The following is a 12,775-nucleotide window of genomic DNA, read 5'->3' as shown; positions in this document are numbered from 1 at the left end:
ATAAAAGCTTTTTAGTTTATGTCCCATTTCTCTTTTGGGTTTTGCTGCTTGTGCTTTTAAGGTGTTAACCTTATACCTATGTCTAAGAGAGTTTCTTCTAGGTTTTCTTCTAGTATTTTTATAGCTTCAAGTATTACATTTAAGTCTTTAATCTATCTTCAGTTGATTTTTGTATGTGGTGAGAGATAAGGCTCCAGTTTCATTATTCTTCCTATGGCAATCCAATTTTACCAGTCAATGTTTTCACCAGTAAATTTTTTCACCAGTCTATGTTTTTGTCAACTTTGTCAATGATTAGTACCTGTAGTTCTGGTTGATATTTTGATAAAATTTGCCTGTCAATTCATCTGGTACTGGGCTTTTTTGTTGCTGGGAATTTTTTTGTTAACAGGTCAGTCTCACTACTTATTATTGATCTGTTCATAATTTCTGTTTTGTCTGGTTCAATCTTGGGACGTTGTAAGTTTCCAGGAATTTATCTAGTTTGTGTGTAGTTGTTCAAAATAGACTCTAATTATCATTTGTATTTCTGTGGTATCAGTTCTAATGTCTACTTTTTCTTTTCTTCTTTTTTTTTTTTTTTTGAGTTGGAGTCTCATTCTGTTGCCCAGACTGGAGTGCAGTGGCCACTCCCGGCCACCACAGCCTCGCCTGCTGGGCTCCGGCGATCCTTCCATCTCAGCCTTCCGAGTAGCCAGAATTACAGGCGTGCGCTACCACGCCCAGCTGATTTTTTGATTTATTATAGAGATGAGGTCTCGCTGCCCAGGTGGTTCTCGAACCTGCGGGCTCAGGCAATCCACTCACCTCAGCCTCCCAAAGGTGCGGGATTACAGGCTGAGCTACCGAGCCCGGCATTTCTCCTTTTTCATTTCTGATTGTGTTTATTTGGATCCTCTCCTTGTTTTGGTTAGTCTGGATAATGGGTTGTCAATTTTGTTTATCATTTCAAAGAACCAATCATTTCACTGGTTTTATTATTTTGGGGGGTCCCAATTTAGTTTAATTCTTCTCTGGGTTTTGTTATATATTTTCTTCTGCCAGCTTTCAGTTTGTTTTTTCCTTGTCTTTCTGGTTACTCGGGATGCAACCTTACGTTATTAATTTATGATCTTTCTATTTTTAATGTAGGCATTTAATGCTATAAACTTGCCTTTTAGCATTGCTTTTGCTGTATTCCAGAGATTTTGACATGTTGTATTTCCAATTTAATTTGTTTGAAAACAAAATTCCTGTCTTAAATTAGATATTGAGCCAAGCACAGTTCAGGACACACGTTTAATTTCCATGTATTTGTATATTTTCTGAATTTTCTCTTTGAATTTATTATTTTGTTGTTGTTGCTGTTGCTGTTACTGTTTTTAGAAATAATTTTCTCTGTTGCCTAAGCTGGTGTGCTGTGGTGTGATCATACCTCAGCATAAATTTAAACTCCTGGACTCTAGCAATCCTTGCACTTCATCTTCTCAAGCATCTTACAGGCACACAGCACCATGCCCAGCTATTGTCTTTTGTTTTTTGTTTGTTTTTGTTTTTGTAGAGGCTAAGTCTCACTATGTTGCTCAGGCTAGTCTTGAATTCCTGGCCTCAAGTGATCCTCCTGCCTTAGCCTCCAAAAATTCTGAGATTACAAGTGTGAACGACTTCACCCAGCATTGGTATTTATCTTTAGTTTTACACCACCATGGTCTGAGAAGATACTTGATTATTTCTATTTTTTTAAATTATATTGAGACTTGTTTTGTGGTCTAACATGTAGTGTGTCTTGGAAAATGTTCCATGTGCTAATGAGAAGATTGTATATTCTGCAGTTGTTGAACAGAATGTTCTATAAATGTCTGTTAGGTACATTTAATCTAAATTACATTTTAAGTTCAAAGTTTTTGGCTGATTTTTTTTTGTCTTGATCTGTCTAGAGAAGCTGTTTGATCTCAGGCAAGTTATTTAGCCCTTCTCTCACTTTCAATTTCTTCATCTGTTAAATATGGTTCTTTGTAGTACCTATATGATCAGGTTACTCTGGAGATTAAGTAGATTCCTATTTGTCAAGTATTTAGAATGGTGCTCATCACAGAGATCATGCAAAGTTTGTGTTAAATAAATCAACAGTTTTCTGTGAAGCAGAAGAGGCTAAGTTATTAGAAGGTTTCCTTGCATCTGCAGAACACAAGCAGATCATGGAAGGTTTTGGTTTATCTTGTACTTCTTCAACTTTTCTCCTTTTCAGCCTAATGTTTGCAGACTGACTGTTATTCACATGCTTGCCAAGGATTTAAACAAGAGGGAGATTGTTTCTCCATAATAAGTTTAAAATATCAGTTTTCAAGGGTGGGAAGCAGAGAAGGGCTACTAGAAAATGACAAAAAGTAGCAAATATCAGCCATAGCCTCACAACTTCCTAAGTGTTGTTGGAGGTGTATCAAAAAATTGCCCTAATTGGGGACATATTAACTCTCGTTGTCGAGGAGATTCCTTGCCCTCCTTGCCCTCTATGAGAAGACTATCGGAGGAGATATGATGGGAAAGGCCTAGAATGAGCTTCTGGGAACCTTGTAAAACTACATCACAGAAGGCCTTGAGGATCCTGAAGATAATGGGATAAGTTTTGAAAGAATGGGAATTGTGACTTCCACGTAAGAGGCATCACTGAAAACCAAAGTCATTGCCAGTAAAAGTCATTAGTTTTATAACCTTGCATGTGGATTTTGGCCAGTCACATATGTAAGCAATAATGGTAACTTCAATAGGTTTATGGATATTGGTAGTAATAAAAAATTATGAGAGAACTGTGTCAAGTGTTATCTGTTTTGAATCTCTCTTTTATATTGTGCTAGCTGCAATGTATTTTATTATGTACTTGAAAGTATTAGATATTTTATATTTGTTATATTATTACTTGTTTGAAGGCTCTTTGAAATAAAGAACTCTCAAATTTTAAAAAAATGCCAAAATATTTTTGTTTTAGTTTTTTAAAACTAAATTTTCATTTTATTCATGGTAAATGTATCATGATTCCATGTATACTGAACTAATACCTTCAGTGTTTCTTAGTAAGAATGAAGAATATAAATGACTCTTGGCTTTTTGGAAAATATATCTTTACTTGGCTATAATCTTTTAAAAAAAGCATAACTACTTTTTAGTAAACGCAAAAATAAATTGAACTAACTTAACAAGCACATATAAACATGCCGATAATCAGAATAATGTCAAACTTCGTTGTCTTTGTTTAAAATAATTAATCAGTTTTATAACAAAAAAATTGCTGCAAATTCTCGAGGCAAATGCTATGATAAGTCTTTCTTTGTATTATATATATATATATATATATATATATATATATAATAGTGCAACACAAACTCCTTTATCAGAACCTGGCAACGTGATTTTGGATTCCCAGTCTCAAAAAATGGAAAAAATAAATACATTTGTGTTAAATAAAAAATTACTAATTCTCAGAAAAAGAATGTGGTAGATGCACATCATGGAATACTACACAACCATGAAGACAATGGAATAGTTTCATTTGCAGCAACATGGATGGAGCTGAAGAATATAATCTTAAGTGAACAAATTCAGAAACAGAAAGCCAAGCACTATCTGTTCTCACTTATTTATGGGAGTGAAATGGATACAAAGAAGGAAGTAATAGACACTTCAATCCCCACAGGTGTGCAATCGATCCATGTAACAAACACACACCTGTGCCACCTGACCCTAAAATTAAAAAAAAAAATACCCAGTTTCTTCTGTTATTGCATACAGAATGGACAAGTACTGGAAGATTGTCAACTTGGTACCCATCACCTCCTGGTCACTAATGGCATAACCAAAACTTACAGGATGTATTGACATATCACGGTAAAAAATATTATTTTTCAGGTCCTTTGCATCAGATTATTGAAAAGTAATTTGGTTTTTATGAATGAGGTATATGTGTGAGTCTTATATGCACTTTAGATTATAAAAGTTTCCATTAAACAATCAGTCAAAATGGTTATGTGGGCTATTTCATCTTTCTTCCATTCCCCTTGTCAGATACCTGGATTGGTGGGACTCAGATAGTCCTCTGAAAGCATGAAAGAAGTTTGTATGAATTAATCACTTGCAGGAAATATTACTTTAGGAAAGACTAGTTTAGCTGATAACTATGGAATTGCCATATCAGGCATATACATCTTTGAGCACAAGAAAAATAAATTTCAAACTTTTTTAGATGTATTTTTAATTTTATAATATTTGTAGCTGAATCATATGCCTAATGAACCAGATAAACGTTGGCTGAAGGGATTCTACCTGCAAAGCTCTGTCTTTACAGGTCTGCTCACTCTCGGGTCATTTTAAGGATTTCTTCAGGTTCTGTAAGGTCAAAAATTGCCTTCCCCATCAGCAGCTTCCTTTAACAAAGTAATTTTTTTTTGAAACTACTAATAAAATCGTTTAAATAAACTACCACAATACGTTTTGAAACCTAGAGAGGATAGAATTTCCTCGAAAAGTCTGCCATGCACGCTCAATAAAGAAACAGAATGGATTTATTGCCATTAAATAAATTAAAATGACAGCATATCATCTACAAAAAAATAAATAAAACTAAATAATCGTGCTCATGATGTTTTATGGTGTGTGGGATCTGAGGCATTTAATTAGCTTACATACAACAGATCATGTCAATCTTACACAAACCATCAGCAGAACGTACAAGTGAGAAAATTTCCACAGTTCATTTCCTGGAAATATGACAACTTTTACATCAGAACCAGATAAAAATACACAAGAAAATAAAGAAGAAAAAGTCTGTAGCAGTTGTAAAATTAGAGCTAAGAGTCCTAAATAATATGTCAGAAATTCAAAACCTACATATAAGTAGTGTGACAACCAGACGCTGAGAATTTAGGTCTGTTAGTATTATTTAGGAAAGTTAGTATTATTTTTGTCATGTACTCTCAGAAGTGACATCCATCACTTTTGCCATATTGCTTGCTATAATCTAATCACTAGGCTTAGCTCTACACACAGCAGGAGAAAAGTAAAGAAGTATTTGAATACTAGAGATTGAGTATCCATATTGTAGCAATCAGTCATTCATCAACTTGCTAAACATTTGGGTTCTTTCAATTTTTTGTCTATTAATAATCATTCTATTATACAAATATGTATACAAGTTTTTGAATAGACATAAGTTTTTATTTAGTGAGTAGACTACCCTTATAAAAATTGGTTGGTTATGTGGTAGCATCGTGTTCAACATTTGGAGAAAATGTCAAGCTGCTTTCCAAACCAGCTGCATTGCTTTACACTTCCCACCAGCAGTATAAGAGGATTCCAATTTCTCTACATTCTCGGCAATGCCTATTATGATTTTTTTTTAATATAGCTGTATTTAGTGGGTATGTAATAATATATCCTCATGATTTTGATTTGCATTTTCCAGATATCTAACAATGCTGAGCATTTTTCCATCTCTCTTTCCATCTATTTATATATCTTATTTGAAGAAATGTATTCTAAATTCTTTGGTCATTTGTTAACTGAATTATTTGTTTTTTAGTATTGAGTTTTTAGAGCATACCAATATTTATATGTGTATCTATGGCTATAGATATGTAGGCATCTAACATACAATTTCCTTACTAGATTCATGATTTGAAAATACTTCTTTTGCCATTTTGAGTTTTCTCTACTTTCTTTATTTTTTAAAGCAAATTATTTTTAAATTTAATTAAGTCCATTTTTATAAATATATATTTTACCTTTTGTTGTTGTCATTAGTGTTTTTGACATTATAACTAAAAAAAATTTCCAACCCAAGGTCACTTATGTAAGGGTTGCTTATGTTTTTTCCTCTAATTGTTTGATGGTTTTAACTCTTAAACTTAAGTCTAAGATTCATCAATTTTTATATGATGTAATAAACGGGACAAAATTAATTCTTTAGCACTCATTAATTTATATATAATATAGCAAATAAGACCAAATTGATTCTTTAACATATAGTTATCCAGCTTTTCCAGTATCATTTGCTGAAGAAAATTCATTCCCACTGAATTTTCATAACATACGTCAAAAAACAACTTACTGTAAGTGGAAGGTGTTATTTCTGGCCTGTTAATTCTATATTAATGAAATCTATGTTCATCATGATGCAGTTCCACATAATCTTGATTAGTGTGACTTTGTAGTATGTTTTAACATCTGAAAGTGTAAATCTTCCAACATTGTTCTCCTTTATGAAGAATGTTTGGGGTGGAAGGGCTTAAAGATGGCTGACTAGGTGCTCCTGATACTCTCCTCTTCCACAGAGAGAAACTAAAATAGCAATGAGATAATCACACTTAAAATATATTATCTAAGAGAGAACACAAGAATTTCACAGAGCAGTGATGGGAAATACTGAAAACAAGGAAGGAGGGAGAAGCGAGATGGCCTGCTATGATGGAATTGGCTAGGATTCTAGAGAAGCTCCCTAAAGCAGTCACAGAGTGAGAGATTTAGCGGCACACATTCCTACTGCTGTCTCCTACAATCCTAACCATGGGAGAGGACCGCTACTCTCTCAGACCCTGCCTGGACACTGCCCAATGACATTACTACAGAGAGGGAACTCATCCTGAGACCCACAAACCCCCAGATTTTAAGCAGCTGCAGCATGGTGCCATTTTGAGAGACCAGTCCATTAGGTCCTGTGCTGGAGCACAACAAACTCTACATTTTCACATCCCTGGAGCCCCATTGATATTCCTGGCCCACAGTTAAGGCTGTCAGCGCTGAGGCAGGAGTCACTGGAAATCAACCCATCTCCCACAATAGAGAGGCAGCCACACATTTTTATGTGCCTTGAGGACAAGTGCCACTACCTGCTGCTATAGGCTACAAAAACATGACAGATCACTCAGTATGATAGACTCTAAGTTCATAAAAGTTGCTGCAAAGTCTGTAATTTTGTGTTTCTTTATGCCTGCATAATGTTCCATTGTAAACACATTTTCATTATTCAGTCTACTTTTGATGGGCACCACAATTGGTTCCATGTTTTTGCTATTGTTAATAATGTTGCAATAGACATGCATATATAGATATCTTTTTCATAGAATGCTTTGAGTACATCTGGGTATATTCCTAGCAGAGGGAATATGGAGAGTATATGGAGTATATGGAGAGTATATGGAGAGAATATGGAGAGTATATGGAGAAGAGGGAATAAGCAGAGGGTCATATGGAAGGTCGATTTTTAGATGTTTTAGGAATCACCACATTGTTTTCCGAGGTTTTATTAATTTACAATCCCATCAACAATGTAGAAGTGTTCCTTTTTGTACACATCCTCTCCTGCATGTGCTGTCTTTCGAGTTATTAGTGATGTCCATCCTGACTTGCATTAGGTGGCATCTCAGTGTAGTTTCAGTTTGCATCTCTTTGATGATCAGTGAGGCTGAGAATTTTTAAATCTATCTCTTGGCTGCTCATATGTCTTTTTCTGAGAAGTATCTATTCATATCTTTTGCCCCTTCTTAATAATGGGCAAAACTCTTTTATCATATTAGAGTTCCTTGTAGATCCTGGATGTTAGGCCTTTGTCAGATAGACAGTTGGCAAATATTTTTCCCATTTTGTGGGCCGTCTCCCGATTTTCTTGATGGTTTCTTTTGTTTTACAGAAGATTTTCAGTTTGATGACGTCCCACTTGTTTATTTTATCTTCCATGGCTTTCGCTTTTGGAGAATTGACCAAGAATTGATTGCCTACTCCAATGTGCCTAAGAGTGTTTCCTACATTTTCTTCTAGGATTCTTACAGTTTGAGGTTTTACATTTAGGTCTTGATCCACTTAGAGGTGAGTTTTGTATGTGGTGATAGGTAGGGGTCCTGTTTTAATCTCCTGCATGTGGTCAGCCAGCTTTCCCAGCACCATTTATTAAATAGGTTCTCCTCTCCTCAGTGGTTTTGGTGGAGACTTTATCAAAGGTGAGTTGATTGAGAAACTGGGGTTTTGCTTCTGGAATATCTATTATGTTCCATTGGCTTATATGCCAGTCTTGTACCAATACCAGACTGTTTTAATTATTGTAGCCTTGTAGTAGAGTTTAAAGTGTGGAAGTGTGATATCTCTCTCTTTGTTTCTTATGCTAAAGATTGTTTTGGCAATAGGCGGTCTTTTATGTTCCCATGTGAATTTCTTTATTGTCAGTGAACTAATCAATAAATAATATATATTATTCCTTTCTGTCTTTTTTGCAAACATAAATTTTATTAAATACTTTGTAAGTTCCTGCACCTGACTTACTTGTTGTTGACATTATGTTTTCAATACCAGTCCTTGTTGAAACATCTATGTAGCTTATTTGATTTAAATTCTGCATAGTTTTTAATAATATTTTGTTTATTATTTTATAATTCTAGTCCCATTTATATATCTCTTTTTCTGTGAAAATTTTGGTTAGTTTTCTCTCCTTAATTTTTTAATTTTGAATTGACTTTTGTTCCCTGAATTATAAATGGATATTCTATGATAATTCTGGTAAGTATTCAATTTCACCACACAACCTTTGACTTCACACCAACGATTTCAATGAAGTTGAACTTCATTTTCAGCTACTTTGAGCTTCCTTAGACATCAGTTCACATCTAATTGAACTTTGAGACTTTGAGGAGGGACTCCCCCACCAAAGAAAAGAATTTTTATTTTGAAAGGCCAGTCCCTTGTAGTGCAGGCTTTCTTTGCTAGGTAAGTGTTATAGGAACTCATTGATATTAGTGTACCAGCTAGTGTTGCCGTGAGAAGTTACGTTTGGCTTCAGCAAGTTTTTTCCTTTGAGATCATCAGTTTTTGACCAAAAATGCCATGACTCCCATTCTCCACGCACCCTATTCACCCAATCTCAAACCAAGTGACTTTTTTGTTTGTTTGTTTGCCCTGAATTTAAAAAGTCCTCAAGGGAAATGTTTTGTCAACGTGGAAGAGGTAAAACAAAAAACCACAAAAGGCATCAACACTGACGAGTTGAGCAACTTCTGTAAGCATGGAAAAAGTGTCTTGATAGGTGTCCTGCATCAAGCAGACAATACTTTAAAGATGACTGAAGTTTAAACGTGTGGGAATAAATACACAATTTTTAAAGAAATAAATACTGGGGTTTTTAGGTTCATTTATTACCTGTATTGTGTTTGGTGAAACTTTGCTGGTCATGTTCGTTTAAATTGATGGAACTGATAACCCTTTCTTCTTGAAGTAGATCTTGAAAAGTTCATGAGCTTAGGAGAGAGGAAAGAACCATCTAAAGCCACCAGCACATTGTCCTTTAATTAGCTGATTATTCCCAACTCCCACCCATGCCGAACACCAAAGAGAGGGCTCCAAATTTGTAGATAGTAGAAGGAAATGTACTCTTTGCATCCCTTTCTGTGCTGCTAAGGCGCAGGTACACTGATACTTGTCTCCTGCTAGAAAAGAGCAAAGTCCACTTTGGACTTGGACAGTCTGCCAAATCATTTGCGGGAAGGGGCACCTCCTCTGTGACCACTCCCAGCGTGTGCCAGGAAAGGCCTCCTGCTCAGGCCAGATTGTCCTGATGTCAGTGCCCTATGTAAGCCCACTGACCTTCACTCCTTGCCCCTCCTGTACCTTACATGACGTGGCTCTTCTCTCAGACCCTGCTATAAAGCTCCTGCCACTGTCTGGCCTGACAAGCCACCTCAGATTCAACCAGGAGGTAAGTGGGCTTTGCATGGGGAGGGCATGACTAATATGGGCTGCAAATCTAACATCGTTGGGAAGATACAGCATGAGTTTCTGTCCAAATTGCGTTAGCAGTAATGTAGCCTTAGTGCTAGCTAAAACTAGCACTTGGGCTACTGTATTCATATAATCCCCAAACTACTGAGAGAAATATTTGAGAGTACGGGTGTCTCACGTGGCTTTTCTGTTCTCAGGAGTTCCTAGGAAGGAGGGCTATATGAAAAGTAATAATGGTCCCCTCACCACTTCTTAGAACTCTCTTCCTTGTGTTCTGCTGTAGAGATTGTTGGTTTGCTCCATAAGAAAGAGATTCACTGCTTCTCAGCATGGCTCAGACTAAATTATGCTTGATGCTGATCTCCTCCCTGATGCTCCTGTCTCACGGCCAAGGTGAGGTATTTTTTCCCCCTTCATCCACCACCTTCCACAGTCATAAAGTCTTCACTCCAAACTCATGAATATGGGTTCACTGGAAAAAAAGTAGAGTCAACATCAGAGGTTGCTTTGTGATATTTGAAGATCTTTATTGCTGATCTCATCCCATTCAGTACATCTATTTCATGAGTTACAGAATTTTAAATGGCCCCTTTAAATTGCTAATGTTGTTGACATTTGTTTATCTGATAAATGTGTACAATGGTAGGTTTAGGGATATTGTATGCGGAGAGTCATTAATGCAAAGGAGAACTGAGGAGAGCCTTGTGTGCAGGGAAATTAAGACAGGCTTCAGAAAGGTAGAAGTTTGAGTACTTAAAAACAGAAGTCTGAGTTCCAGGAATTAAAGGGGGAAATGGGGACATCTTTCTTTAGCTTATTTATGATAGACTTTTGTCTTGAGCAAAGAAAACCTGAGTAAAAAGATGCAGGACACCGGAAGGTGGAAATGAGTAGGTATCCCATGACCCACATCATCCTTATGAGCCTATAAAGGACCCTCAGAAGCTTCCCCTTCATCTTCAACCTATTTGTGCCCTGACACTCTCCTTTATTGCCCCTCCTTTTTCAGCCCAGGAGGTCCAGACAGAGCTGCCCAATGCCCGGATCAGCTGTCCTGAGGGCACCAATGCCTATCGTTCCTACTGTTACTACTTTAATGAAGACCCTGAGACCTGGGTTGATGCAGATGTGAGTGACCACAGATGTGGGAAAGGAAGGGGAGGATTACGAAGGTAGAGGCAGCTGACACTCTCCTGTGTGCTCAGTGGCTGCCACGAGGGGAGATTGATTTCCCCCCATCCCATCTTAACCCCAAATTTTCAAATTTACTTTGTCTTATCATCTGGTACATTCTCAGCACAGAGATGCCAGTGAGTGACAACATCAAGAACATTTTTGTGCTGAACTTGTCTTGCCACATCCCTAGGAGGACTCAGTTGATCCCTTAAAACTTCTTCCTCCATTAAGTACTCATTTTCTTTCCCAACAGCTCTACTGCCAGAACATGCATTCGGGCAACCTGGTGTCTGTACTAACTCAGGCCGAGGGCACTTTCGTGGCTTCGCTCATTAAAGAGAGCAGCACTAATGACTGCAATGTCTGGATTGGTCTCCATGACCCCAAAAAGGTCAGTCTGCAGCCTTCTTTATCTCCCAATAATCAGGCTTAAGAGGGAAGTAGAGGAAGCCAATCTGGTGTTTTAAACACCAGTTTTTATTGTTTTCTATAAAAGCAACCTTGCTATAGATCTCATTTGTCCTGACAAATAACATTCATTGTTGGTGGTGGTAGAGATGAGCTGAGGGCTGAATTTCCCGAGGTTCTAGGCATTCCTTCTGTCTTTTGCTAGCAAAATATCTTATATATGCCACCTCTTACTTTTTCTTATTGTCTGTGTCACAACAGAGCCCTTTGCAGACTATATCAAAAAAGAGACTAGGAGTAGATAACCTACTGCTGGCATTTGAAAGCCTGGTGTTTTAATAAATATCAACAGCTCATGGGCAGCCAATAGCATGTTGGATGTGAAAACACTATGCTTCAGGAAAGAAAATTCAGGAATCACTTTGTATAAGGGGGGTTTTATGAGTCTGTGTATCTGATTCACAACATTGATGTGATGGAACCCTGGGAAGGAGTTCTACGTTCTAGGAAAGGAGACTCTTAGAAAATGCATATATAAGGATATGATATTTTGCAGGATAACCATGTTTATTCTTCCTATATGTCTTGGCATGTTCCTGAGTGTGCACACAGGCCCAGGGTTGCTATCTCTTTCTGTGTGACCCCCATCCCTGTTCTATCGCTTCTCCCACTAGAACCGCCGCTGGCACTGGAGCAGTGGGTCTATGGTCTCCTACAAATCCTGGGAAACCGGAGCCCCAAGCAGGGACAATCCAGGCTACTGTGCGAGTCTGACTTCAGGCTCAGGTGAGAGGCAGGGAACACATCCATCTGTTGCTATTCTCTCTGCTTAGCTGTGGAGAAAGACCTGGGGATGAGGATAGAGGAAAGGTGAGATCCTTACCCAGAAAATGGAGGAGTGTTTTCTTTGTGTCGTGTGCTGAGTCCTAAAGCCAGGAGGGGCCACTCTTTCTCTAGTCTCCATAGTCTGACTCTTCTCATTGGCATTTAGGATTCAAGAAATGGAAAGATATGGATTGTGAGGGAAAGCTCTCCTTTGTCTGCAAGTTCAAAAACTAAAGGCAGCTGGACAACGGATGTCTGCAGCTGGTCCTGCAGTTCCTGCGAAGTCAAAAATGAAACTAGAACATCTCTCCAACTCAGTCTGTACCATCTCTTTCCTGCTAGGTTTGCACTGCTAACCATCAGTACCTTTATCCACCCCAGTTTTGTTGCTCTAAACAACGAAAATAAACATGTTTATCTAACTGTGATGTCTTCTGTGCCTGCTGTTTTTGCAACCAATGTCTGGATGGTTGGGTTGAAAGTGACTGTAACACTCTAGAGCTTGCTTTGACCCATTCACTTTAAAAACTCCATGCCCATGTCAGGCACACTGGATCCCAGCATTATGAACAATGGTGACCTTGTTTATGAAAAGGTTAAGGAGATAAAGATTTACTCAAAACTCACCTACACT

The 12,775-nt window shown here is 37.4% G+C and overlaps 1 protein-coding gene across 1 annotated transcript; it reads left to right on the top strand.

Annotated features, from left to right (window-relative positions):
• Nucleotides 1-10,015: 10,015 nt before the first annotated feature.
• LOC103265618 (lithostathine-1-beta-like) lies at nucleotides 10,016-12,504 on the top strand. Its single transcript, XM_008063277.2, has 5 exons — nucleotides 10,016-10,130; nucleotides 10,747-10,860; nucleotides 11,162-11,299; nucleotides 11,991-12,102; nucleotides 12,308-12,504. The coding sequence occupies exons 1-5, from the start codon at nucleotides 10,062-10,064 to the stop codon at nucleotides 12,373-12,375; spliced, it is 501 nt and encodes a 166-aa protein (XP_008061468.1). The 5' UTR covers nucleotides 10,016-10,061; the 3' UTR covers nucleotides 12,376-12,504.
• The last annotated feature ends 271 nt before the right edge of the window (nucleotides 12,505-12,775 follow it).

Source organism: Carlito syrichta, unplaced genomic scaffold (assembly GCF_000164805.1).
Source record: "Carlito syrichta isolate Samal-C Ts95f unplaced genomic scaffold, Tarsius_syrichta-2.0.1 Scaffold306700, whole genome shotgun sequence".
NCBI classification, from domain to species: domain Eukaryota; kingdom Metazoa; phylum Chordata; class Mammalia; order Primates; family Tarsiidae; genus Carlito; species Carlito syrichta.
The sequence above is the reverse complement of the archived record's forward strand: the minus strand, read 5'-3'. Positions and strand labels throughout refer to the sequence as shown.